We start from the raw sequence: 27,744 nt of genomic DNA, 5'->3' as shown, positions 1-27,744 counted from the left end.
AACATGCACCCCACTGGTTTTCCACATCCCCAGGCCAACTGTGGAAGAGCATGCTATGTAGGCTTCTACTGTAACGCTGCTCTGCTCATTTCAGGTTAGGAGAAGGGGAAAGAGATGAAAGCGGTGCAGAAAAGACACTTAAAAGACACTTAACTTAAGCTGTGATATGGACTACTTCTTTAATCCTGAAGAAATAATAAAAAGGGGAGGAGAGAGAGAGTGAGAGAGACAGATAGAGCGAGAAAGATGGAGAGACAGAGAGAGAGATAGAGAGAAGATCACTAGACTGGTATTTTCTGAACACTAATTTATACCCCAAAAACCTTTCTAAGAATCATATAACATTTTCAACTATTCCTTTTATGCAGTTCAATAACATTCAATAATGTCCCCTTTCCATTGCGCTTTAATACAAGGTAGTATTTCCTCATGGAGTTGTGGGATAGCCAACTGTGGTAATACTGTAGTATTAATGCTTATAAGAGTAATACATTTATGAAATGGCAGCTTACCAACATTTTTACATTTAAACAATACCATTTACATGTCACAAGCTGAAGAAAAAAACAGGAAGTAGCGTGCTTATCACATTAACATCAATACCCAATTGAACAAAGAGCTTCCAGGATTTCCCAGAAGTTGATTGAGAATCGGCTTATCCAGGTACAATTTATTTAGAATACATTTCTGATCGTTTACAGAAAATAGGAAATTGCTAGTTTGCAAATGTGAATGATATGAATAATAGACTTCTGATAATATTGCTGATCACAAAGCTAATGTTTTCACTATTTGTAGGGGCGCAACGTTTTAGACGTGGGGGGACATAACTTTTATTAACTATTATTATTATATATTTTATTTTAATGTTTTAAAACACTCAAAACAGCCTACCCGACCACTCAGAGGCGTCCGCACTTGTTTTGCATCACATTCCAAAAATGTACCTGGGCTGGACATAAATGCAATTTCAGAATGTGTTGGGGACATCTTGGGGACTATTTGGGGACTATTTGAACTATTGCGGAGGTCAAAGAGCAGCAGCACAATCAAATGAGCTCAAGCCTTTTCAGTAGTATTATAAAGGTTGTGATATGGTACCAAAAGAGGAAGTGACTCTGTGCTTCTGAAATACTGAACAAAGCTATCCATCCCTAACAGACCTGTTTAAAGAAGAACATACGTCAGTAATATGCATAAGCTGGAAAGCATCACACCATTATGAATTCAATACCTCTAAATCACAGTTCACGTCATTCAGTAGTACTAGTGATCCACTGAAATAACCTATGAAAGCATAGCACCAGAAACATTGACTTTCTATCCACCCCATGGCTTAATCTAGTATTCTGGTACTCCAGTGAGGGGCTTCTTTTGTGAATGAGTGAGGTCTCTTTGGTCGAATGGAGTAATGGTCCCTCCTTCTATTGGATTATGGGATGGGTGTGGTATTGTGGTATTAATCTGAGCAGACGGCAGGCAGCCTGCCCTTGACTAGCGACTAGCGGAGGGCTGTTGTGTTTCTGTTGGAGTGACTTCACACCGCTCTACAGCTCTGTCCAGTCCACACTGCTCTCTACAGCTCTGTCCAGTCCACACGGCTCTCTACAGCTCTGTCCAGTCCACACCGCTCTCTACAGCTCTGTCCAGTCTACACTGCTCTCTACAGCTCTGTCCAATCTACAAGGCTCTCACCAGCTCCAAGGGAAAGAGACTGGTATAGTTTCTCCTCTCCACAAAGATGAACCTCTTCTGCTTCTCTCTGGTAAGGCTCTTTTTTTACTTCTCTTCAGAGTGTCGGGCTCTCTCTCTCAGACGTGTGTGGTGAAGAGGGGCTGATGTATTCCTAAAATTACAGCGGAGTGAGAGGCACACTAGCGTAGCCCCCCCCCCCCCCCCCCCCCCCGCGCAAGAAGAGGGGGGTGGCGAGCGTTAATTGATTATTTCTATGACAGAAAATTTGCCTCACTGCAAAATGTGTAAAATAACATGAGATTAGCTATACCACTTGACATTTTTGTCTCTTCCCCATGGCAAAAGAAATTCCAACAAAATGGGGGGGGGGGGGGGCTTCCTCGAAACTTGTGGGGGGCTCCGCGAAACTGTGCTACGCCACTGGAGAGGCATGGCTTGATTTGGTGGTGGATTTGAGCCCAGCGGGACTGAAACGGACTAGGATTTCTGTGGGGCTTTACTTCAGTGTCTTTTGATGAATTTTATGATGCTATAAAATCTCAGTTTAGTCATTGGAAGCAGTGCAATTGTGTCTTGTACTGTAAATGTCTGTGATTGTGTATGGAAGCAACTAAGTGATACTATTACAGTAACTATTACACTAGAGAGTAGCTTTGACGTGTGTTTTTTTAGATGACCGAAATATGGGAGATTTCATAGATTTATAGAAGGAAATAATCACAAGCACAACTGTATTAGAGGAGTACAGTCCTGTCCTTGGCCAGATGTTGGGAATGTTGAACACAGTTCAGGATTATTGACCGACATGTCCTCAGAACTGATCCAAGGTCATCAGGTTGAAGAAGCATGATTGCTGCTTCAGGCTTTTGATTGCAGCGTTGTTGTTTCTGTTGTTATTCACCACCACGTGTATCAGGATCTACTACAAAATGGATCAATGGATGTAATGGATCAAGAGGTGCAGCTGAGAAATGAGGTCTTCTGAACTAAAATATAAACACAACATGCAACAATTTCATAGATTTGACTGAGTTATAGTTCATATAAGGAAATCAGTCAACTCACTCTTCAATGGCTGGAAGTTGCTGGATAGTGGCGGGAACTGTAACACACTGCCATACAAATCGATCCAGAGCATCCCAAACATGCTCAACGGTTGACATGTCTGAGTATGCAGGCCATGGAAGAACTGGGACATTTTCAGATTCCGGGAATTGTGTACAGATCCTTGCGTCATGGGGCCATGTCTTATCATGCTGAAACATGAGGTGATGGTGGCGGATGAATGGCACGACAATGGGCCTCAGGATCTTGTCATGCTATCTCTGCATTCAAACTGCCATTGATAAAATGTACTTGTGTTCCTTGTCCGTAGTTTATGCCTGCCATACCCTAACCCCACCGCCGCCATGGGCACTCTGTTCACAACGTTGACATCAGCAAACTGCTTGCCACATGATGCCATACACTTTGTCTACATCTGCCTGGTAGAGTTGAAACCGGGATTCACCTGTGAAGAGCACCCTTCTCCAGCGTGACAGTGGCAATCAAAGGTGAGCATTTGCCCGCTGAAGCTGGTTACAACGCCGAACTGCAGTCAGATGAGGATGAGGAGCACGCAGATGAGCTTCCCTGATCCGGTTTCTGACAGTTTGTGCAGAAATTCTTCGCTTCTGCAAACCCACATTTTCATCAGCTGTCTGGGTGGCTAGTTTCAGACAATCACGCAGGTGAAGAACCCGGATGTGAAAGTCCTAGGCTAGCGTGGTTAGACGTGGTCTGCGGTTGTGAGGCCGGTTGGATGTACTGCCAAATTCTCTAAAACGACGTTGGAGGTGGCTTATAGTAGAGAAATGAACATTCAATTATCTGGCAACAGCTCTGGTGGGCTTTGCTGCAGTCAGCAAGCCAATTCCACGCAGTCTACAGTGTGTCCCTGATTGTGTGTGTGTGTGTGTGTGTGTGTCCAGGAGGGTTCTATGGACAGTCTGTATGAGGCTGTGCAGGACTCCAGTGATGCCCAGGTCTACACCATCCCCAGCCGTTCCTCCAGCCGCTCCTGTAGCCTTGCCATGCTGCTAGATGAAAACCCCAAGTTGCGTGGCTCGGGACGATCCATTTCCATGGTGAGTACACATACATATGCATTGTACACACTTGTGCACAAACGCATGCACATACCTATGCAAATGCATGCATTCACACACCGACGCACACATACAGACACACACACACGAGCGCACACACACTTTGTACCCTTAGATTGAGTTTTCATTGGGAAGTCAATTTTCCAGAATGAAGCTCTTGACCTTGAATAGACCAAATGTTAAAAGCTGTAGCTCCTCTTCTCTGTGTGCCCAACATACTCACTGATAAGCGAGTTCATGAAATTGTCAACTGTATAGTTTATAATTTATATAATGCCATGTCATGGGTATATGTTAGCTATCTGGACAAACCAGAGCTAAATCTTGTGGGGTACCTGTTCTTGCAGGAGTTGAGACTTGTGGTCTGCCAGAGGATCAGATTTGATCCAAACAATAAAGCTGATTATGAAATTATGATGATGAAACAATCAATTTACAGCTGGTCCTAAAGTCATTACCATTAGCCGCCAATTCATTCAGTTCTTCTAAGTTAGCATGGACATCACAACCAATAGTTTTGTCATATTTATGCAAATTTTTTCATGCCAATAGGCAAACTCTTCCACATTTAAGCATGTAGAATCAAATATTGATAATGTTCTCTTTTGCTTTCAGGAGATCTCCCAAATGCAGACCAACAACACCCAAAAAATTAAAAGAATGTGAGTTTATGTAATTTGCTCTGATCGGTCTCTTTTGACAGAGTGTGCGTCCAGGGCAGTGTATCCATAATAAAAAGCACAGTGAAAGTGCAGCAGCCCTGAGTTCAGCCTTAGTCAGTAGAGTAAAATGGCTCCAAAGGCGCTCTATCCTCCCAAGGGATAATACTTTAAGTCGCAGCTCTTTACCAAGCTTCCTGACTTTCTGCCCCTATGTAGATTTCACACTGTAAGCCCCAAAGCATCTGTCTATTTATACAATGCTCTCTAAAGCGAAAGATTGGGAAGGAAGGAACATCACAATCTAAATCAATTACACACTGGAAAATGTAATTTTCATTTCAGTGTCACTTGTCAAAGCAATCTATGTGATCAGATGAAGAGGATCCCCTGTGATGTTGGTTGCCAAGAAAGCAGGCGGCGCAAGGTTCTGTGCTAATTTGAGTACATTTCTCAGTCAAGTCCCACTTCAAAAGCTAAGCAAGCAGTGCCTAAGAGCAAACTCTATGACCTTTTTGTTGTTATACAGCTATAAACTACAAAGAGAAATGTTGAACCACTACAGCGTACATGATTGAACTGTATGGGGATTCTCTCTCACTTGAAGACATACCAGGAATTTCTTTAAATACATATGTAGCAGTAGACCACAATATGGTTCACATCCCTTCGTTAATACAATTGTGTTGTGGTTAGACCGGGGATTAAAAAAATATCCACTTAAAATGTAGTCAGATCTACTGCAAAGATCCCTGGGACTTGCTGTCTTAAGTGTACAGTATCCCTTTGGGTCAATCAGGCTGTTGAAATGGCAGATTGTGGCTTAATCCTGACATTTTTCTGTCCTTTAATTTCAGAACACATGTAGCCAAATCAGCACCAGAAAACAGAACTTTAGGTATGTATGATAAAGGACTGCTTGTGTGGTGTACTGCACTCCCGAGTGGCGCAGCAGTCTAAGGCACTAAATCTCAGTGCAAGAGGCGTCACTACAGTCCCTGGTTCGAATTTAGGCTGTATCATATCCGGCCGTGATTGGGAGTCCCATAGGTTGGCGCACAATTGGCCCAGCATTATCCTGGGTTTGGCCGGGGGTAGGCCATCATTGTAAATAAGAATTTGTTCTTAATTGACTTGCCTAGTTAAATAAAGGTTAAATACAAATAAATAGGACCTCCTGAGTGGTGCAGTGGTCTAAGGCACTGCACCGCAGTGCTAGCTGTGCCACTACAGATCCTGGTTCGCGACAGGGAGACCCATGGGACGGCGCAGAATTGGCCCAGCGTCGTCTGGGTTAGGGGAAGGTTTGGCCGGCGGGGATGTTCTTGTCCCATCGCGCTATAGCGACTTCTGTTTCGGTCCGGGCGCAATGCACGCTGACACGATCGCCAGGTGTACGGTGTTTCCTCTGACACATTGGTGTGGCTGGCTTCCAGGTTAAGTGGGCATTGTGTCAAGAAGCAGTGTGGCTTGGTTGGGTTGTGTTTCGGAGGACGCACGGCTCTCGACCTTCGCCTCTCCCGAGTCTGTACGGGAGTTGCAGCGATGGGACAAGACTGTAACTACCAATTGGATACCATGAAATTGGAGAGAAATATAAAAAATAAATATATATATAAAAAGAATTGAAATATAAAATAAATAAAAAAGAAAGTGCTAGCCATGCAGATTTTTTTCAAGACTTAATGATATACTGTACCACGAAGAGCAAAAATAGATTTTTATTTTATTTTACCCTTATTTTACCAGGTAAGTTGACTGAGAACACATTCTCATTTACAGCAACGATATGGGGTATAGTTACAGGAGAGTGGAGGGGGGATGAAATGAGCCTTTTGGAAGCTGGGGATGATTTAGGTGGCCAGATTGGGAATTTAGCCAGGACACCGGGGTTAACACCCCTACTCTTACGATCTTTAGTGACCACAGAGAGTCAGGACACCCGTTTAACATCACATCTGAAAGACGATCAATCAACAGTTTAGCATTAGCCGGACATACAATTACAACCAAATAGTCAAACCTGAGCAATGCCTGAGCAATGCACAGACAAAAAGTTATATTACCAAGAGAGTATTGCACCAAAACCTCTGGATGTTTTTGTGCTGAATGAGGTAAAAAGATAATTGGGATTGTCCCAGGAGTCTACTACAGCAATTCATTTTGGAAGGGAGAACATATTAAAAAAGACAATTGGAAAGCCCAGCTTAAACTCTCATTGCCAGTCACAGTTACCTACTTGGCTGTCTGTGGTACTTAGGGCCTCCATTTTGATTTCACTGTGGTGTGCCCTGACCTTGGTCAGCCAAATAAACCCCTTAATGGTTTTGATTTCTCTCCCTGCAGATCAAGCCTCTGCCGTCTGCAATAGTGCTCTCTGGCTGCCAGCCAAAATCCCCCCAGAAGAAGATTTAGATTTAGGCCACATCAAGAACAATCAAAATGAAGGTAAATTGTCTGGGGATTTTGAGGTTAAGCTGATCTATTCGCTTGCGTTCATTTGACACTCAACCACATGGGATCTAGCTGTGGTGTCTGAAGAGATTCCCATAGCACCCAAATCCTTCTTATGGAGAGTGTTGTGCAGACTGGAGCTTTTCTTAACACACTTGGCTGTCAGGCCTTGGATTAATTAAGTGCCAACAGGATATTAGTGTAAAAACACTGGGGTCAAAGCAGGGCATGTGTCATTTTGTCAGTGTACTACAGTACATGAGGTTGTGGTGGGGGCATTGCATTAGTGTGTAGTACATGAGACACAGGGTAGACTTCACTGCATAGCACTGAAACTGAATGTGATCATGAATGGGTACAAAACATTACATCTCAGAACAAAAGTCCCAATCACAGTGCTGTATTGGAACATTACCTATCAGGGTTTAGGAGTTTAGAGAGACTTCTGACTGGTGTGATTCTGTTTTTCAGAGATGATCAAGCCCATGGTCAGAACTGAGATCCAGGCCAAAGCCACGATCAGAACCGATGTCAAGACCAAAAAGGGAAGAGGAGGACGCAAGTCGAGCATTAAGAAGAATGAAAAGTCACCAACCCCACTAATACCACCAACTCAGGTTGGGAAAAAGAACTGTCCCTCATTTTGTTCAGTACCTTGAGCTAATACAATTTATTTCTAATATGCAAATGTATGTTTTCCCCTATCTATTTGTTCCAAAACTTGATTGAATAAATAAATTGTTTCTTTCTGTGGTTGTATGTAGGTGGTGAGTTACGAGGGATGGGCTCAGAATGCAGATCTGCCCAACAGCAGGCAGAGAGACCTGGTGAGTGATCGGCCCAACAGCAGACCCCATGCTGCCCATCACATGCCAGCCCAGAGTCTTACAGTCTTATAATGATACGGCAGTCTGCCTGTTTTTACATCCAAAGAGCCTCTTGGCCTTAAATTGGGCAATCACTTAACACAAATGCTGATTGAGTTTTAATACTGTACAGATGGCTGAGCTGGGAGAGGGGTATCACTATGCCCCCATAATCTCTGGGCCACATGGCAAAGAGGGTTGGGTTGTTGTGGTGGCACCAGGGGAGTGCCTACTCTCACTAATTCACAGTGAGGAACAGACAGGGTACTGCTTTCCAATTGTGTGGGAGTGGATCGACATTTGGCCACTCAGAGCCTCTCTCAGTCCCTGTGTTGGCAGCTTGGCACAGAGGCTAACAAGACTAGTGCAGAGTGCTGGTATCCTCAATGGGATTTGGACACCAGTAGTGCCAGCATCTCACCCAGAGGCTAACAAGACTAGTGCAGAGTGCTGGTATCCTAAATGGGATTTGGACACCAATAGTGCCAGCATCTCACCCAGAGGCTAACAAGACTAGTGCAGAGTGCTGGTATCCTAAATGGGATTTGGACACCAGTAGTGCCAGCATCTCACCCAGAGGCTAACAAGACTAGTGCAGTGTGCTGGTATCCTAAAATGGGATTTGGACACCAGTAGTGCCAGCATCTCACCCAGAGGCTAACAAGACTAGTGCAGAGTGCTGGTATCCTAAAATGGGATTTGGACACCAGTAGTGCCAGCATCTCACCCAGAGGCTAACAAGACTAGTGCAGAGTGCTGGTATCCTAAAATGGGATTTGGACACCAGTAGTGCCAGCATCTCACCCAGAGGCTAACAAGACTAGTGCAGTGTGCTGGTATCCTAAATGGGATTTGGACACCAGTAGTGCCAGCATCTCACCCAGAGGCTAACAAGACTAGTGCAGTGTGCTGGTATCCTAAAATGGGATTTGGACACCAGTAGTGCCAGCATCTCACCCAGAGGCTAACAAGACTAGTGCAGAGTGCTGGTATCCTAAATGGGATTTGGACACCAGTAGTGCCAGCATCTCACCCAGAGGCTAACAAGACTAGTGCAGAGTGCTGGTATCCTAAATGGGATTTGGACACCAGTAGTGCCAGCATCTCACCCAGAGGCTAACAAGACTAGTGCAGTGTCTCCTAAATGGGATTTGGACACCAGTAGTGCCAGCATCTCACCCAGAGGCAAGACTAGTGCAGTGTGCTGGTATCCTAAATGGGATTTGGACACCAGTAGTGCCAGCATCTCACCCAGAGGCTAACAAGACTAGTGCAGAGTGCTGGTATCCTAAATGGACACCAGATTCTCACCCAGAGGACACCAGTATGGGATTTGGCAGTAGTGCCAGCATCTCACCCAGAGGCTAACAAGACTAGTGCAGTGTGCTGGTATCCTGGGATTTGGACACCATAGTGCCAGCATCTCACCCAGAGGCTAACAAGACTTGGACACCATGGGATTTAGTGCCAGCATCTCACCCAGAGGCTAACAAGACTAGTGCAGTGTGCTGGTATCCTAAAATGGGATTTGGACACCAGTAGTGCCAGCATCTCACCCAGAGGCTAACAAGACTAGTGCAGTGTGCTGGTATCCTAAATGGGATTTGGACACCAGTAGTGCCAGCATCTCACCCAGAGGCTAATCCTAAATGGGATTTGGACACCAGTAGTGCCAGCATCTCACCCAGAGGCTAACAAGACTAGTGCAGTGTGCTGGTATCCTAAAATGGGATTTGGACACCAGTAGTGCCAGCATCTCACCCAGAGGCTAACAAGACTAGTGCAGTGTGCTGGTATCCTAAATGGGATTTGGACACCAGTAGTGCCAGCATCTCACCCAGAGGCTAACAAGACTAGTGCAGTGTGCTGGTATCCTAAATGGGATTTGGACACCAGTAGTGCCAGCATCTCACCCAGAGGCTAACAAGACTAGTGCAGTGTGCTGGTATCCTAAATGGGATTTGGACACCAGTAGTGCCAGCATCTCACCCAGAGGCTAACAAGACTAGTGCAGTGTGCTGGTATCCTAAATGGGATTTGGACACCAGTAGTGCCAGCATCTCACCCAGAGGCTAACAAGACTAGTGCAGTGTGCTGGTATCCTAAATGGGATTTGGACACCAGTAGTGCCAGCATCTCACCCAGAGGCTGACACCAGTAGTGCCAGTCACCCAGAGGCTAACAAGACTAGTGCAGTGTGCTGGTATCCTAAATGGGATTTGGACACCAGTAGTGCCAGCATCTCACCCAGAGGCTAACAAGACTAGTGCAGAGTGCTGGTATCCTAAATGGGATTTGGACACCAGTAGTGCCAGCATCTCACCCAGAGGCTAACAAGACTAGTGCAGTGTGCTGGTATCCTAAAATGGGATTTGGACACCAGTAGTGCCAGCATCTCACCCAGAGGCTAACAAGACTAGTGCAGTGTGCTGAGCAGTGTGCTCACCCAGAGGCTAACAAGACTAGTGCAGTGTGCTGGTATCCTAAAATGGGATTTGGACACCAGTAGTGGTATCCTAAATGGGATTTGGACACCAGTAGTGCCAGCATCTCACCCAGAGGCTAACAAGACTAGTGCAGTGTGCTGGTATCCTAAATGGGATTTGGACACCAGTAGTGCCAGCATCTCACCCAGAGGCTAACAAGACTAGTGCAGTGTGCTGGTATCCTAAATGGGATTTGGACACCAGTAGTGCCAGCATCTCACCCAGAGGCTAACAAGACTAGTGCAGTGTGCTGGTATCCTAAATGGGATTTGGACACCAGTAGTGCCAGCATCTCACCCAGAGGCTAACAAGACTAGTGCAATCCAATTTGGACCTAGTGCAGTGTGCTGGTATCCTAAATGGGTAGTGTAGAAACCGCATAAAGAAAATATGCACAGTTTCAATTTGAAGAACCCCTAAAGGATACTCCAGGAACCTATTTTTTTTAGAGTGTACATGAAAACTTAAGAGGAAAAGTACATTTGGTGTGCAATACTTGCACCAAAATGTACTTTTCCTACTTAAGTTTTCATGTACACTCTAAAAATACCAGGCGGAAATATCCTTTTTTTTGTATAAAAATCAATCAGAAACTGTGGGGGAACCCCTATAAGTTTTTCGAAGAACCCTTTTTAATGGATCCTCTAAGAACCTTTGAAGAACCTAATGAGGAACCTTTTGGGGTTCCTTTTTTAGCTATCCCCGCCCCTATTAGGTGTAGGGAGAGTGAAGTCTGTAAATCCAAACAAAACATGAACACGGCAGTATTCGTACCTTGGTTTTTGTGGTAAGTGTGAATGAAAAAACTGTTTTGATAATTGTTTTTCTACACATACCTTGTCCATAATGTAGAGGCCTATCGGATTTTAATTGAAAAGATAAGGGAGGAGGATGGTGCATGTGATCTGCATAACATACCAATTCCAATTGACCTACCTTCGTATGTATCCTCGTCTGTATACCTGCAGATACAGACACAAAATTGAGCAGTTCAGTTACCTGCACTCAATACAACTAGCCTTCAACTTATTCTTAGAGCATACAGTACCTTTTCTTACCTCTTTGTTGATTGATATCCATTGAATTGTGTACATTTTCTGTTTCAGAAAGATTTGCAAAAATATTGAAAGAAAGATGGTATCATCACAAAACAATATCAATTTAGATTATATAAGAGACAAACCTTACCATAAACTGAGGAGATCTTTACATTTTTCAGGTAAGTGCCTGCACCTGCTGTCCTTTCAAATTAAAATCCAAATGTTTAGTTGGGCAGTTTGGTTCCTGCAAGAACACCCACCAACTAAGGAGGTTATTCGATGAACCCCAACTCCTATGGGGTTCTTGGGAGAACCTTTTGGGGGCAATTTTCAGTGCCAAGAACCCTAAGGTTCTCCGAAGAACTCTGAGGATCTTAGAAGAACCCTTGTTGAACCCCTAATTTTCTGACTGTACTGAATAAAAATCCATATCATTTTCAACTCTACCGATAGTTTTGTCACAAACAGTTACGTTAAATAGTAAATGTACCCACTCTGGTCTTGAGACGTGTGCTCTAGCCAACAATTCGCAGATACAGTGTGGGTAGGCTGTGCGGGTAGGCTGTGCGGGTAGGCTGTGCGGGTAGACTGTGTGGGTAGGCTGTGCGGGTAGGCTGTGTGGGTAGGCTGTGCGGGTAGACTGTGTGTGTGGGTATGCTGTGTGTGTGGGTAGGCTGTGTGGGTAGGCTGTGTGGCTAGGCTGTGTCCGGGTAGGCTGTGCGGGTTGGCTGTGTGGGTAGGCTGTGCGGGTAGGCTGTGCGGGTAGGCTGTGTGGGTAGGCTGTGCGGGTATCAGTAGAGACTGCTGAGGGGAGGACGTATCATAATAATGGCTGGAACGGAGCGAATTGAATGCCATCAAACACCTGGAAACCATGTGTTTGATACCATTCCACTCATTCTGCTCCAACCATTACCACAAGCCTGTCCTCCCCAATTAAGGTGCCACCAACCTCCTGTGGTGGGTATAGTCTACATCAGTGGTTCCCAAACTTTTTGTTGTTGTTGTTGTAGGAACTCAGTCTGATTTTCAACTTAAATAAGTTCTCTTGTTATGTCAGTCATTGCATACCGTAAATAACTATTTATAACTTGTCAGAAATGTCCAGATCAACCAGCCCATGTCAGCTAACTTTATCCCTCATAGATTTTGTTGTAATGTTTGAGTCACTAAAAATATCACATTAATAAACATTAGATATGGCAAAATGTATAGAATTGCAAGAAAATTAGCTTAAAAACTGCAATTTTTCTTGTATCCCATCACAAAATGTGTAGAATTTGAGGGAATAAGCTAAAAACCTGCAACATTTTCTCTCCACCAACAAGAGGGGTGTGAACAGTTTGTGTCATGAACTGTGCTTGTCACCATAGAAATAGACGTGGGAGGCACTGGATGTTCCCCAATGAAAACGTTTAGAAACCCTTGGTCTACATGATGACATTGTTATGGAAAAAAGCGAGAATATTTGTATTTGTTAAACGGCTGTCAAGCATCAATCATCATGTCACTAGAATAAGACCCTCAATATTTATGGAAAAGGAGCATCAATATCACAGTACACCTACCACCCTCTGATATTCATCAAACATATTTCATCTGTAGCCTAATAAACTGCATGGTTTCCCAAGTCGCAGTGGGATGAGGACCACACACCATAACATCGCATTACTCCAAGTTTACTATGAAACGATGGATAATAAATACATGTTTGCACATTTCCACAGGCAAATATTTCTGACATCATTAATTCGACCAACACAGAAAGATCCCACCATGAACAAACAAATTATCTGTCGCCATTTATAAAATTGTACCGAAACTTCCTGTTTCCATCACAGATGTTTTTATACGGTATGACTTTACTTGGATAAAAACTGTGGATGGAAATGCGGTTATTGACAATCTTATTGACAAGTTTTTATTATGTGTTTGATTTTTGTGATGCTCCAGATTGTCCATGCCAACGGGGAAGTGGCCAAGCCCAGAGTTCCCATCAAAAAGAGTCAAAAGCCTGGAAGTCAGAAGACTGGGAAGAAAGGGAGTGCAAAAAATGGAAAAGAAGGGGCCAAGAAAAATCAGGACACCACAAGGAATAAGGAACTCAGAAAATTTACCACAGACAATGACACTTATGGTATGTCTCCTTGGTCATATTAACATAGAAAGTAACAACATGACAATGCATGACAAAACATAAGTGTCCTTTACAATTTTGATGAATGTCCATACTTGTCAGTTGTTCATTTCTGTAGCCTTCTTCTCGGGTCTCCACCCAGCAGGGCCCATCCCAGTGAAAGCGGGACCCTATCTGGATGTGGTCCAGAGGTCAGCTCCTGGTTGTAAGTCTGTACTAACATCAGCCCAGGAGAATTCTACCCTAGCCCCGGTGGCCATGGAGCTGAGGACCGGGCCTGGAGGCCCTGGAGCTCCTCCCAGGAACCAGCGCTGGAGTAACCCAGCCGAGAACGCTCCAGATTGGGGGACCTCCTACCACATCTGCCGCAGACCCCTTACAGAGTACCCCGTTTATACCCATGACTACACCCTGCCCCGGGCCAAGGCCTGGGACAAGCACCAGGGGCTGGCCCAAGATGCGAGCCTGAAACGGGACCCCTCACCCCAGGGTGTCCCCCTCTCTGTTACTGATGTGAAACTATGCGACCGCAATGTGAGTTAATGGCAAAAAAACAACAACACTGTTAAAGTAGATTATATAGTAGATCTGATATATTAGATTATATAGTAGATCTGTTATAGTAGATTATAGTAGATTATATAGCAGATCTGTTATAGTAGATTATAGTAGATCGTTATAGTAGATTATATAGCAGATCTGTTATAGTAGATTATAGTAGATTATATAGTAGATCTGTTATAGTAGATTATATAGTAAATCTGTTATAGTAGATTATAGTAGATTATATAGTAGATTATAGTAGATTATGTAGTAGATCTGTTATAGTAGATTATACAGTAGATATGTCATAGTAGATTATATAGTAGATCTGTTATAGTAGATTATAGTAGATTATACAGTAGATATGTTATAGTAGATTATATAGTAGATGTGTTATAGTAGATTGGGAATTTTGTGGACATGTTTATTCCAATCTATACCCTACTTCAAATGCTTTGGAACCAAACAATCAAAATGTTCCATTGAAATAGATTATTTGTTTGATTTTAACCCATAGTAAGTGACCGCTAAAAATATTACGGTTTGGGTAAACAAACATTAGGAAATAGAATGTGCTCACATGCACTCATTTAGATATTTCTACACATGCAGTATATCCAATCAGTGATATTCAGGGAGCACATCAAATCAAATGTATTTATGTATTGCCCTTCTTACATCAGCTGATATATCAAAGTGCTGTACAGAAACCCAGCCTAAAACCCCAAACAGCAAGCAATGCAGGTGTAGAAAGCAAGCAATGCAGGTCTAGAAAGGCCAAAACCTAGGAAGAAACCTAGAGGAACCAGGCTATGAGGGGTGGCCAGTCCTCTTCTGGCTGTGCCGGGTGGAGATTATAACAGAACATGGCCAAGATGTTCAAATGTTCATAAATGACCAGCATGGTCAAATGATAATAATCACAGTAGTTGTCGAGGGTGCAACAGGTCAGCACCTCAGGAGTAAATGTCAGTTGGCTTTTCATTGCCGATCATTGAGAGTATCTCTACTGCTCCTGCTGTCTCTAGAGAGTTGAAAACAGCAGGTCTGGGACAGGTAGCACGTCCGGTGAACAGGTCAGGGTTACATAGCCGCAGGCAGAACAGTTGAAACTGGAGCAGCAGCACGGCCAGGTGGACTGGGGACAGCAAGGAATCATCATGCCAGGTATTCCTAAGGCATGGTCCTAGGGCTCAAGTCCACCGAGAGAGAGAAAGTAAGAAAGAAAGAGAGAAAGAGAGAATTAGAGACAGCATACAGTGGGGCAAAAAAGTATTTAGTCAGCCACCAATTGTGCAAGTTCTTCCACTTAAAAAGATGAGAGAGGCCTGTCTTTTTCATCATATGTACACTTCAATTATGAAAGACAAAAGGAGAAAAAAAATCCAGAAAATCACATTGTAGGATTTTAAATGAATTTATTTGCAAATTATGGTGGAAAATAAGTATTTGGTCACCTACAAACAAGCAAGATTTCTGGCTCTCACAGACCTGTAACTCATTATTTAAGAGGCTCCTCTGTCCTCCACTCGTTACCTGTATTAATAGCACCTGTTTGAACTTGTTATCAGTATAAAAGACACCTGTTCACAACCTCAAACAGTCACACTCCAAACTCCACTATGGCCAAGACCAAAGAGCTGTCAAAGGACACCAGAAACAAAATTGTAGACCTGCACCAGGCTGGGAAGACTGAATCTGCAATAGGTAAGCAGCTTGGTTTGAAGAAATCAACTGTGGGAGCAATTATTAGGAAATGGAAGACATACAAGACCACTGATAATCTCCCTCGACCTGGGGCTCCACGCAAGATCTCATCCCGTGGGGTCAAAATGATCACAAGAATGGTGAGCAAAAATCCCAGAACCACACGGGGGGACCTAGTGAATGACCTGCAGAGAGCTGGGACTAAAGTAACAAAGCCTACCATCAGTAACACACTATGCCGCCAGGGACTCAAAACCTGCAGTGCCAGACGTGTTCCCCTGCCAGTACATGTCCAGGCCCGTCTGAAGTTTGCTAGAGAGCATTTGGATGATCCAGAAGAAGATTGGGAGAATGTCATATGGTCAGATGAAACCAAAATATAACTTTTTGGTAAAAACGCAACTCGTCGTGTTTGGAGGACAAAGAATGCTGAGTTGCATCCAAAGAACACCATACCTACTGTGAAGCATGGGGGTGGAAACATCATGCTTTGGGGCTGTTTTTCTGCAAAGGGACCAGGATGATTGATCCGTGTAAAGGAAAGAATGAATGGGGCCATGTATCGTGAAATTTTTAGTGAAAACCTCCTTTCATCAGCAAGGGCATTGAAGATGAAACATGGCTGGGTCCTTCAGCGTGACAATGATCCCAAACACACCGCCCGGGCAACGAAGGAGTGGCTTCGTAAGAAGCATTTCAAGGTCCTGGAATGGCCTAGCCAGTCTCCAGATCTCAACCCCATAGAAAATCTTTGGAGGGAGTTGAAAGTCTGTGTTGCCCAGCAACAAACCCAAAACATCACTGCTCTAGAGGAGATCTGCATGGAGGAATGGGCCAAAATACCAGCAACAGTGTGTGAAAACCTTGTGAAGACTTACAGAAAACGTTTGACCTCTGTCATTGCCAACAAAGGGTATATAACAAAGTATTGAGATAAACTTTTGTTATTGACCAAATACTTATTTTCCACTATAATTTGCAAAAAAATTCATTAAAAATCCTAGAATGTGATTTTCTGTATTTTTTTTCTCATTTTGTCTGTCATAGTTGAAGTGTACCTATGATGAAAATTACAGGCCTCTCTCATCTTTTTAAGTGGGAGAACTTGCACAATTGGTGGCTGACTAAATACTTTTTTGCCCCACTGTACTTAAATTCACACAGGACACCGGATAAGACAGGAGAAATACTACAGATATAACAGACTGACCCTAGCCCCCCGACACATAAACTACTGCAGCATAACTACTGGAGGCTGAGACAGGAGGGATCAGGAGACACTGTGGCCCCATCCGATGATATCCCCGGACAGAGCCAAACAGGCAGGATATAACCCCACCCACTTTACCAAAACACAGCCCCCACACCACTAGAGGGATATCTTCAACCACCAACTTACCATCCTGAGACAAGGCCGAGTATAGCCCACAAAGAGCTCCGCCACGGCACAACCCAAGGGGCAGCGCCAACCCGGACAGAAAGATCACGTCAGTGACTCAACCCACTCAAGTGACTTACCCCTCCTAGGGACGGCATGGAAGAGCACCAGTAAGCCAGTGACTCAGCCCCTGTAATAGGGTTAGAGGCAGAGAATCCCAGTGGAGAGAGGGGAATCGTCCAGGCAGAGACAGCAAGGGCAGTTCGTTGCTCCAATCATATGACCTACTGAAGAGATGAGTCTTCAGTAAATACTTAAAGGTTGAGACCGAGTCTGCGTCTCTCACATGGGTAGGCAGACCATTCCATAAAAATGGATCGCTATAGGAGAAAGCCCTGCCTCCAGCTTTCTGCTTAGAAATTCTAGGGACAATTAGGAGGACTGCGTCTTGTGACCGTAGCGTACGTGTAGGTATGTACGGCAGGACCAAATCGGAAAGATAGGTAGGAGCAAGCCCATGCAATGCTTTGTAGGTTAGCAGTACAACCTTGAAATCAGCCCTTGCCTTAACAGGAAGCCAGTGTAGGGAGGCTAGCACTGGAGTAATATGATCAAATATTTTGGTTCTAGTCAGGATTCACATGCTCTGAGTGGTTTGTGTGAGACAAAGCTATTGTTTGGGGTTTATGTGACATTGGGGCAGATTATTTCAGATTACTCCAGTGTTGTGATTGTGTAGGCTCCTATAGATGTATCTTCTCCTTTGATTCCTGTAGAGGGATCAACACCTATGGGTTACAGTAGCTAGTATTTGGACAAATGTTTATCTTCAGGAATCCGTAATATGGCTATTTCAGATGTTTCTTTCTAATAAACAGGGTTATAATGCAGAAAATAGTGCCATGTCTAAAAATATAGGATTATATCTGTCAACAGCATCAATTGAAAAAATAAGGATTCCTAATTTATCAGTAGGAGTGTTTAGGGAGTTCAATTCTAAATCAATATAAACGTGTGTATATACTGTTGGTACATTTCCATCGTATGCTGCCCTCTAGTGATTATTTTATAAAAATAATTTAATTCAACATTTAAGAACAATTCCAAGCCTCCTTACGTGAAAAACGGCAGAGTATTACCAAGGGTCAGCCTGGAATTAAGAACAATACCAAGCATCCTTACGTGAAAACCGGCTGAGTATTACCAAGGGTCGGCCTGGAAGGTCGGAAGAAATAGATTAGAAACTGTAATCCTGGATTGAGACAAACATGACTGATTGCAAGCAGTGTGGGATTACGAAATGTTTTTGTCCATAGCCTTTTCTCTTATTTGCCATTGATCGATTGTAGTTCTGCATTCTAAAAATGTAGTTTAATCCCCTCACTATAACATCAGAGGACTGATTATGCATATATAGGAGGACCACGACGTGCCTATACAACCTCTGCATGAACTCATTATCTTATTTGTTCCTGATGTGAATTTGACCATTATTTGTGAGGAGAATGTTTGTTTGCTTCTCTTTAATTACTTTGTATAAGACAACAGAAAACTCCCCAAGCTGAGCCCTATGAGTAATGATGAAAATGACTAATGGTTTGGAACATTCCACTGCAAGGAAGAAGTCATGTAGAACAGCTTGCTGTAACCTAATAACCCACATACTAGCTTGTTAAAACGTTATAAACCACAGTATGAATTAAAAAGGTCATTGATGCTGACTGATTCCATATTTTTTTATGTGCAAAATGTATCCTATAATAGCCATTTATATAGCCTAATGTAAGATAATCACAGCATGTTTGATTTAATGTGGCAGTAAATTACATTTAATGTGTCAAACGTGTTATCAAGTAGATCAAAAGTAGCTTGTTTTAGTAAAATGTCCATACTGAGTGCAGATTATCAAGCGGAAACTGTTTCGACACCACAGAGTTGCCGTCTTCCTCTCTTCCTGTGTCTGCCGTTCATAGCCTCAACACTTCCTCAAACCAACCACCCGAGATTTTGACATTTAAGCAAAGAAAAGTTCAACCATGACATTATAATTTCTGATAATTCTATTTCCTGCTTTTTTTCTTACTGGAATGTTTTGTGTGAAAGAACTTTGGAAAGAACTGAACCCAAATAACAGTCATTGGTGAAGGTTTCAAAACATTGTACTTTTACTTCTGATACTGATATGTTTTACATGTACTTTTAATACCTAAGTATATTTAAAACCAAATACTTGTATTTTACTGGGTGACTTTTACTTTTACTTGAGTAATTTTCTATTAAGGTATCTTTACTTTTACTCAAGTATAACAATTGGGTACTTTTTCCACCACTACCCATAACGTCAAAGTGGATTATGTCTTTAGACATTTTTACAAAATTAATAAAAAAAGAAAAAGCTGAAATGTCTTGAGTCAATAAGTATTCAACCCCTTTGTTATGGCTATCCTAAATAAGTTATGGAGTACAAATGTGCATAACAAGTCACATAATAAGTGTGTGCAATAATAGTGTAACACAATTTTTTAATGACTACCTCATATCTGTACCCCACACATACAATTATGTGTAAGGTCCCCCAGTCGAGCAGTGAATTTCAAACACAGATTCAACCACATAGACCAGGGTGGTTTTCCAATGCCTCACAAAGAAAAGCACCTATTGGTAGATGGGTAAAAAAAATTTAAAAAGACATTGAATATCCCTTTGAGCATGGTGAAGTTATTCATTAAACTTTGGATGGTGTATCAATAGACTCAGTCACTACAAAGATACAGCCGTCCTTCTTAACCCAGTTGCCAGAGAGGAAGGAAACAGCTCAGGGATTTTACCATGAGGCCATTGGTGACTTTAAAACAATTACAGAGTTTAATGGCTGTGATACAAGAAAACGGAAGATGGATCAGCAACATTGTAATTACTCCACAATACTAACCCTAATAGAGTGAATAGAGAGAAAAGAAGGAATCCTGTACAGAATAAAAACATTCCAAAACATGCATCCTGTTTTCAATTAGGCACTAGAAGAAATTAACTTTATGTCCTGAGTACAAAGCGTTATGTTTGGGGCAAATCCAACAAAACACATCATTGAGTACCACTCTTCATATTTTCAAGCATGGTAGTGGCTGAATCATGTTATGGGTATGCTTGTAATCGGCAAGGACTAGGGAGTTTTTTAAAGATAAAACGAAACGGAATAGAGCTAAGCACAGGCAAAATCCTAGAGGAATCCCTGGTTTAGTCTGCTTTCCAACAGACACTGGGAGACAAATTCACCTTTCAGCAGGACAATAACCTAATACACAAGGCCAAATATACACAAGTTGCTTACCAAGATGACATGAATGTTCCTGAGTGGCCTAGTTAGAGGTTTGACTTATATCGGCTTAGAAATCAATGTCAAGGCTGTCTAGCATTGATCAACAACCAACTTGACAGAGCTTGAAGGATTTAAAAAATACTAATTTCCAAATATTGTACAATCCATGTCTGCAAAGCTCTTAGAGATTTACCTAGACAGAATCACAGCTGTAATCACTGTCAAATGTGATTCTAACATGTTTTGACTCAGGGGTGTGAAAACTTAAAAACATTTGATATCTATGTATTTCATTTCCAATAAATTAGCAAAGATATCCCTCCCAAAATGCTGACTTTGTCATTATGGGTATTTCATGTAGATGGGAGAGATTATTTTATTTTTTATTCCATTTTGAATTCAGGCTGTAACACAACAAAATATATAGCCTACCCCAGGTGTGAGTTATGCAACAAATGTAGCCCAACCCCAAATGTTAACTAGGTTCCAAAATTATATCACCATCATCACAGTGTTAACAGAAGTGAAAATGTTTTCAGAGGGAGACCACAACATTTTTATCTAGCATAATGTGTTTTTTCCCCTTCTGAAACCGATTCCGTGGTAATAGACAGAATGTTGATTGCCTCACATGTCACATCCTGTCTTTTTGAGGAAGTCAAGCATTCGGTTTGGGTTAGTTTAGTGCAGTTAACACTTAGCTACCATCAGAGTTGGTCAGAGTACAGATATGCTTCTTTAAGATTTCATTAGACTGAACTCTAAAACCAACATCAACACAAAATGCTACAGAGGGCAGCCTCAAATGTTTCAGACAAACCAAAGCTCAGTAAACCAAAGGTAGGTGAAAACAAATTACTTCTATGTAGCGCGTCCAAATACATTGAATTGATAACTAACTGTGTGGAATTGATAACTAACTGTTTAGTGCAAACTACCTACAATAGTTAGCACTAAAACAAAAATAGAACTGCTTGGCCATAATGACCATCGTTATGTTTGGAGGAAAAAGGGGGGAGCTTGCAAGCAGAAGAACACCATCCTAACCGTGAAGCACGGCGGTGGCAGCATCATGTTGTGGGGGTGCTTTGCTGCAGGAGGGACTGGTGCACTTCACAAAATAGATGGCATCATGAGGGAGGAAAATTATGTGGATATATTGAAGCAACATCTCAAGACATCAGTCAGGAAGTTAAAGCTTGGTCGCAAATGGGTCTTCCAAATGGACAATGACCCCAAGCATACTTCCAAAGTTGTGGCAAAATGGCTTAATGACAACAAAGTCAAGGTATTGGAGTGGCCATCACAAAGCCCTGACCTCAATCCTATAGAATATTTGTGGGCGGAACTGAAAAAGCGTGTGCGAGCAAGGAGGCCTACAAACCTGACTCAGTTACACCAGGTCTGTCAGGAGGAAAGGGCCAATATTCACCCAACTTATTGTGGGAAGCTTGTGGTTGGCTAACCGAAACGTTTGACCCAAGTTAAACAATTTAAAGGCAATGCTACCAAATACTAATTGAGTGTATGTAAACTTCTGACCCACTGGGAATGTGACGAAAGAAATCAAAGCTGAAATAAAACATTCTCTCTACTATTATTCTGACATTTCACATTCTTAAAATAAAGTGGTGATCCTAACTGACCTAAAACAGGGAATTTTTACTGGGATTAAATGTCAGGAATTGTGAAAAACTGAGTTTAAATGTATTTGGCAAAGGTGTATGTAAACTTCCGACTTCAACTCTATATGGTCAAAGTTGTAAAAAGGTGGAGGGTCCGTAAGATTACTCAAAAGGTTCCCTAGATTGCTGTAGAGTGTGTGGTTCTGATATTTTAATAGGGATTTCCTGGGATTATTCCTTTATATAATTATTTTGGTGCTCTGATGTGGAAATACTGGAATTTGGACAGATTAGAAATACTTTTAGGTTCATGAAAATTTTGAAAAATCTAAGAACTGTACCTCACAAGCTCATCATGATAGCGATAAATTCATAGTGCAAATCAGATTGAGTTCAAGTAGCCTCATGTGCCAGACTTCGAGGCTCAAGACACATTGCTCAAGACAATAGCACAGTATTCCTGTAAATCAAGGGAGGAGGAGAACATAATTCATTACCACAGAAGTGGCCCTTCATTAGCATAATATGAAACATATAAAAGGAAATCATAAACACATGGTGATTGGGTGGGATGGGGGTGCAACATGCATTGCATAATGTCCCAGATTGGGTCCTGACTCCTGCTGCCACTGTCGTAAACACACATTCAATCTGTCATCTGTAATCTCTCCATGCAGCGCTCCACTAGTTTTGGGCGATTTGAGGGCATCAGACAACCATCACCAGCCAGACTAGAGGAAAATGGAACAACAGTGGCAGAGGAGTCTGGATGTGAGAGTTCTGATCAGACCAAACAAGGCAGCCTGGGGAAGAAGATGAAGGCCATCTCTCTGACCATGCGCAGGAAGATGGGCAAGAAGCACTCCAAAATCTTCTCTGAGGAAGCTGTGAGTCACACTACAGACTGCCTCTTCCTATACAGAACCTAGTATTCTGCGTAGTGTTTCAAAGCATCTAAAGGCTCTTAAACTACCCATCCCGGATCCGGGAGAATTGTCATCAACTACACTAATTAAAATAGCGCAACGGTCAAAAAATATTACTAGAAAATATTCATATTCATGAAATCACAAGTGAAATATAGTGAAACACAGCTTAACCTTTTGTTAATCACCCTGTCATCTCAGATTTTGAAATTATGCTTTACAGCCAAAGCAAGACAAGCGTTTGTGTAAGTTTATCGATAGCCTAGCATTGCATTATGTCCAGCTAGCAGCAGGAAGCTTGGTCACGAAAATCAGAAAAGCAATCAATTTAACCGTTTACCTCGAATCATCTTCGGATGTTTTCAATGACGAGACTCCCAGTTAGACAGCAAATGTTCCTTTTGTTCCATAAAGATTATTTTTATACCCAAAATACCTCCGTTTGTTTGTCACGTTATGTTCAGAAATCCACCGGAAATAGTGGTCATGACATCGGCAAAAAAAATTACAAATTATATCCATAATTTTGACAGAAATATGGCAAACATTTTTTATAATCAATCCTCAAGGTGTTTTTCAAATATCTATTCGATAATATATCAACCGGGACAATTGGCTTTTCAGTAGGAGCGAGAGGAAAAATGACTACCTCTGTCTTTTACTCAAGAATCACTCTGAGAGCCCTCGGCTGGCCAGTTATGCAATGTAGTCGTTTACGCTCATTCTTCAACATAAAGGCGTGAAACTACGTCAAAATGCTGTAGACACCTTAGGGAATACGTAGAAAAAGGAATCTGGTTGATATCCCTTTCAGTGGCCAATAGGGGTGCATAGGATTTTTCTTAAGTTTTCGCCTGCAATGTCAGTTCTGTTATACTCACAGACAATATTTTGACAGTTTTGGAAACTTTAGAGTGTTTTCTATCCTAAGCTGTGAATTATATGCATATTCTAGCATCTGGTCCTGAGAAATAGGCGGTTTACTATAATAAAAATAGTGCCCCCTAGTAAGTCTGGCCAAGCAAGACTCAATTTGTGTTGAAATTAGGTCTAAGTGACAAAATAGTATCCATCAACCTGGTCAGTATTTGCAAGTGTCTATGTTGAATTGTTAACTCAATGGCACTTCCTTATATAAATGGCACAGTTATGTACAGTATATAGTAAGGAATCAACATCAGTTTGGCTAACTCACATAGTGGCTTGTCCATTTGTATTTCCACATGTAGGGTGAAGACACTGACAGAGACCTAGAAGAGGAAACAGAGTGCAGTCCTCTAGAGAAAGGCTCTGAAAAGACCAACAACTCTCTGGAGAGCCTGTACAGCGGACAGAGTTCCTCCAGTAAGTCCTCTCCACAGGGATGTCAACACAAAGTCATGTCTCCCCTCATACAAGTCTGTACATGAAGATACACGTTTCTAAATGAAGAATAAGCAAATGTGATGTGTTTTCATGTGTTTTATTTTACCATTGTGTTACCATATCATTACTATTATATTACAATATTATCATAGGCTTGTAACCTTCCCTCCAACACAAGGATACACAAGCATAGGGGTGGCAGGTAGCCTAGTGGTCAGAGCGTCGAGCTGACAAGGTAAAAATCTGTCGTTCTGCCCCTGAACAAAGCAGTTAACCCACTGTTCCCCGGTAGGCCGTCATTGGACATAAGAATTTGGTGTTAACTGACTTGCCTTGTTAAATAAAGGTTACTTTTCTTTTTGTTTAACACGCACGCTCATAGTCCAGGGGTAAATCTGTGCAGTGTAATCATACTGTCTTGTCTGTCTTGTCTCCTGTAGGCTCAGGTAGTGTGGCCTGCCTCTCAAATGGCTCCAGTACCAAAGACAGTCTGAGACTAGAAGAGGACGGCTCCTACAACGGACACTTCTGTGGTAGAGCACGGGTCCACACAGACTTTGTTCCCAGCCCATATGACACTGACTCCCTCAAACTCAAGGTAGACAGAGATAATGCCTTTAGATTGGGGTAATGTGAAATGTCATGAACGATGTTGTTAAAAGCTGTTTCATGATTCATGAAATCTCTTGATGTCTCTTGCCAGGTTGGAGACATTATCAGCATCATCAGTAAACCTCCCATGGGCATATGGACAGGGATGCTGAACTACAAAGTGGGCAACTTCAAGTTCATCTACGTTGACATGCTCATGGAGAAAGAGAGAGAGGAGGAGGCGCCAAAAATCAGACCTCAGAGGATGAGCAAGAGACCACGACCAAAGACACTACTGGAACTACTGGAGCGTCTTCATCTAGAGGTGAGGGCTTAGAGGTCATGGCTAGAAGGGATCTAGCTTTTGTCAAATTAACTTCAGATTTGACTTTTCATAGAATGTTTGGCAAATTACCTAGCCGGTTAGGAGAATTAGGTTAAGGTTAGGAAAAGGGTTAGGGTTAGCTAAAATTTTAAGAATCTTGTCTTTGAATGTTAATTTGACCAAAGCTGGATCTAGCCATGATGGCCTGTTAAAATGACTGCCAAATACAGCCACATTTTTTTCTTTCCTCATTCCAGTAACCAATGAAATCTACACTGAGAAAATAAAGTCAAGTGTCCCTCAACACTACCAGACACACAGTATTAAGAATGGTGTTGTCTCAATTACCCCCCCCCCAAAAAATAAATAAAAATAATAATAATAATAATATGCATAAACACCACCTAAAGCACTCAAATGTGAACAAATTAGTATAAGATTATGAAAGGTAAATGAGATGACATTGACAATGGAACTATGTCTTGTTTATTCCAGGAGTATGCATCTGCACTGCTTCTGAATGGCTACCAGACAGTAGAGGACCTGAGGCACCTGCAGGAGAAACACCTTATAGAGCTGAACGTGATGAATCCAGAACACAGAGGCAGGCTGCTGGCTGCTGCAGACTGCAGATATACAGAGAGTGAGTAGCAAAACCAATTTCTACTGTAGCCTAACCCTACTGGATTTCTACTGGGGCAAAGGAAATGGCCAATTGTACCACAGACATTTTGTGCAACGCAGCACTACGCTCAGAAAGGAACATCCTGATCTTTGTGTGTTATGATGAGCAGATGCTTATAACAGCTATCATTTAAGACGTGCCCATCCGGCAGAGTTGACACCTGTCAGAGAGAGCACAATGTCTTCCTCTATTCTAATCCTCTATAAAAACACTGTAAGGCTCTGAAACACAAATGAAACAGAAAGATAGGTCTCTAATCCAGATTAAGAAATGAACAATACTAGCCAGTTTCTGTCAGCTGCTTACAAAACAGGATGCGTTCAATTAGCATAAGGCTTATTAATGTTTGTGTCCTCACATAATACCATTTCAATTAAGGTCATAAATGTGTGTTTGGGCTAATTTTGGACAGAACAGATGGCACTGCCGCCCTGGCTAAGTCAGATATCGTGACTGTGGGCTAGTTCCTGACCAAACAATGGCACTGCCACCCTGGCTGAACCAGATATCGTGACTGGCTGTTGGATTACCATGGCAGAGGTTATCAGCCAGGAAGGAATGTAGTCATTAAATCAAGCTTAATTCCATTTAGGTGGTGTGAGAATTGCAACCCTAATTAATTTTAATTGACTTGGATCGGGGCAGCCAACCTTGCAACCCGCAGGATCTGAGGACCCAACCAACCAGACTGTTTTGTTCTTGGGTTCACAGGCAATGATGTGAGGGAGAGTGAGGAACCCTCTTCATCACACAGCCTGAAGGAGGAGAAGAGTGACTGTCCCAGAGACTCAGGCTGCTTTATTCCATCAGAGTGCTCTGAAAACAGCAAAGAAGACACAGAGAGCCAACCAGTCACACGCTGATAGGCTGCACTATCCTAATTAAAATACCAGTATAAAAAGTTTATTAGCTATTATGTTTTGACTTGTAAATTACGATGGCTCACCAAGTTTGTCTCGTCTGTATTTGGTTTAACAAGGTGCGATCTCATTAATTAAATGTTAAATGTAGGCAATTTTTCTTAAAACCGATGAATTTGTTCCTCCTTATAAGCATCCATTTATGAACCTTTTTCTTGAACCTATTAATTCACATAAAGCACAGGGATCAAACTCATTCCACGGAGAGCTGCGGGTTCTCACTCCTCCCTTGCACTTGATTGATGAATTAAGGTTACTAATTAGTAAGGAACTCACCTCACCTGGTTGTCTAGGGCTTAATTGAAAGGGAAAAAACAAAACCTTCCAGTCACTAGGCCCTCCATGGAATGAGTTTGACACACCTGACAAAATATTTATGACAAATGATATCTTGTTTTTTTGTGTATTGTGCTGGAAACTATGACGTGTGTTTGGTTTTACTATCATTGTGGGGACCAGAAGGAGGCTATTTTAGGTTTAGGGGATTAGGGTTAGATGTTTGGGGTTAAGGTTTAAGGTTAGGGGTTAGGAAAAAATATGATTTTTAATGGGAATTAATTGTTTGGTCCCAACAAGGATAGTAAGACAAACGTGTGTGTGTGTGTGAGTGAGTGGGCAGGAGTTTGTACATATATTTTTTTAACATTCCTGGTTTAACAAAATGTACAGACTTGTAGAACTCAATATACTGTAATTGCAATATGTCACACATTAATAAAGTATTTATACATCAAGAGTCATCTGTCATTAGTCTAACTAATCCGTTAATTTGTACTGAATGTATAATTTATAATATAATTTCAAGCTAAATGTGAAGAGAGCAAGGCGTTGTACAATATTGCTAAATGTTGCAAGCATCAAAATGTTGCCACAGTG

The 27,744-nt window shown here is 42.2% G+C and overlaps 1 protein-coding gene across 2 annotated transcripts; it reads left to right on the top strand.

Annotated features, from left to right (window-relative positions):
- The first annotated feature begins 1,559 nt into the window (after window positions 1–1,559).
- On the top strand, window positions 1,560–27,582 carry LOC139385655 (uncharacterized). Of its 2 annotated transcripts, none has more exons than XM_071130896.1 (15): window positions 1,560–1,765; window positions 3,666–3,821; window positions 4,458–4,504; window positions 5,359–5,399; window positions 6,848–6,949; window positions 7,427–7,572; window positions 7,720–7,782; window positions 13,301–13,484; window positions 13,630–14,018; window positions 22,734–22,943; window positions 24,212–24,326; window positions 24,788–24,945; window positions 25,051–25,263; window positions 25,759–25,906; window positions 26,660–27,582. In XM_071130896.1, exons 1-15 carry the CDS (start codon window positions 1,742–1,744, stop codon window positions 26,809–26,811), a joined length of 2,148 nt encoding a protein of 715 aa, XP_070986997.1. In that variant the 5' UTR covers window positions 1,560–1,741; the 3' UTR covers window positions 26,812–27,582. The 2 variants fall into 2 exon arrangements, with proteins under 2 accessions (XP_070986997.1, XP_070986996.1); XM_071130895.1 differs by having other exon boundaries at window positions 13,603–14,018.
- The last annotated feature ends 162 nt before the right edge of the window (window positions 27,583–27,744 follow it).

Source organism: Oncorhynchus clarkii, chromosome 27, assembly GCF_045791955.1.
Source record: "Oncorhynchus clarkii lewisi isolate Uvic-CL-2024 chromosome 27, UVic_Ocla_1.0, whole genome shotgun sequence".
In the NCBI taxonomy this organism is placed as follows: domain Eukaryota; kingdom Metazoa; phylum Chordata; class Actinopteri; order Salmoniformes; family Salmonidae; genus Oncorhynchus; species Oncorhynchus clarkii.
This window is presented reverse-complemented; position numbering and strand designations above follow the sequence as displayed.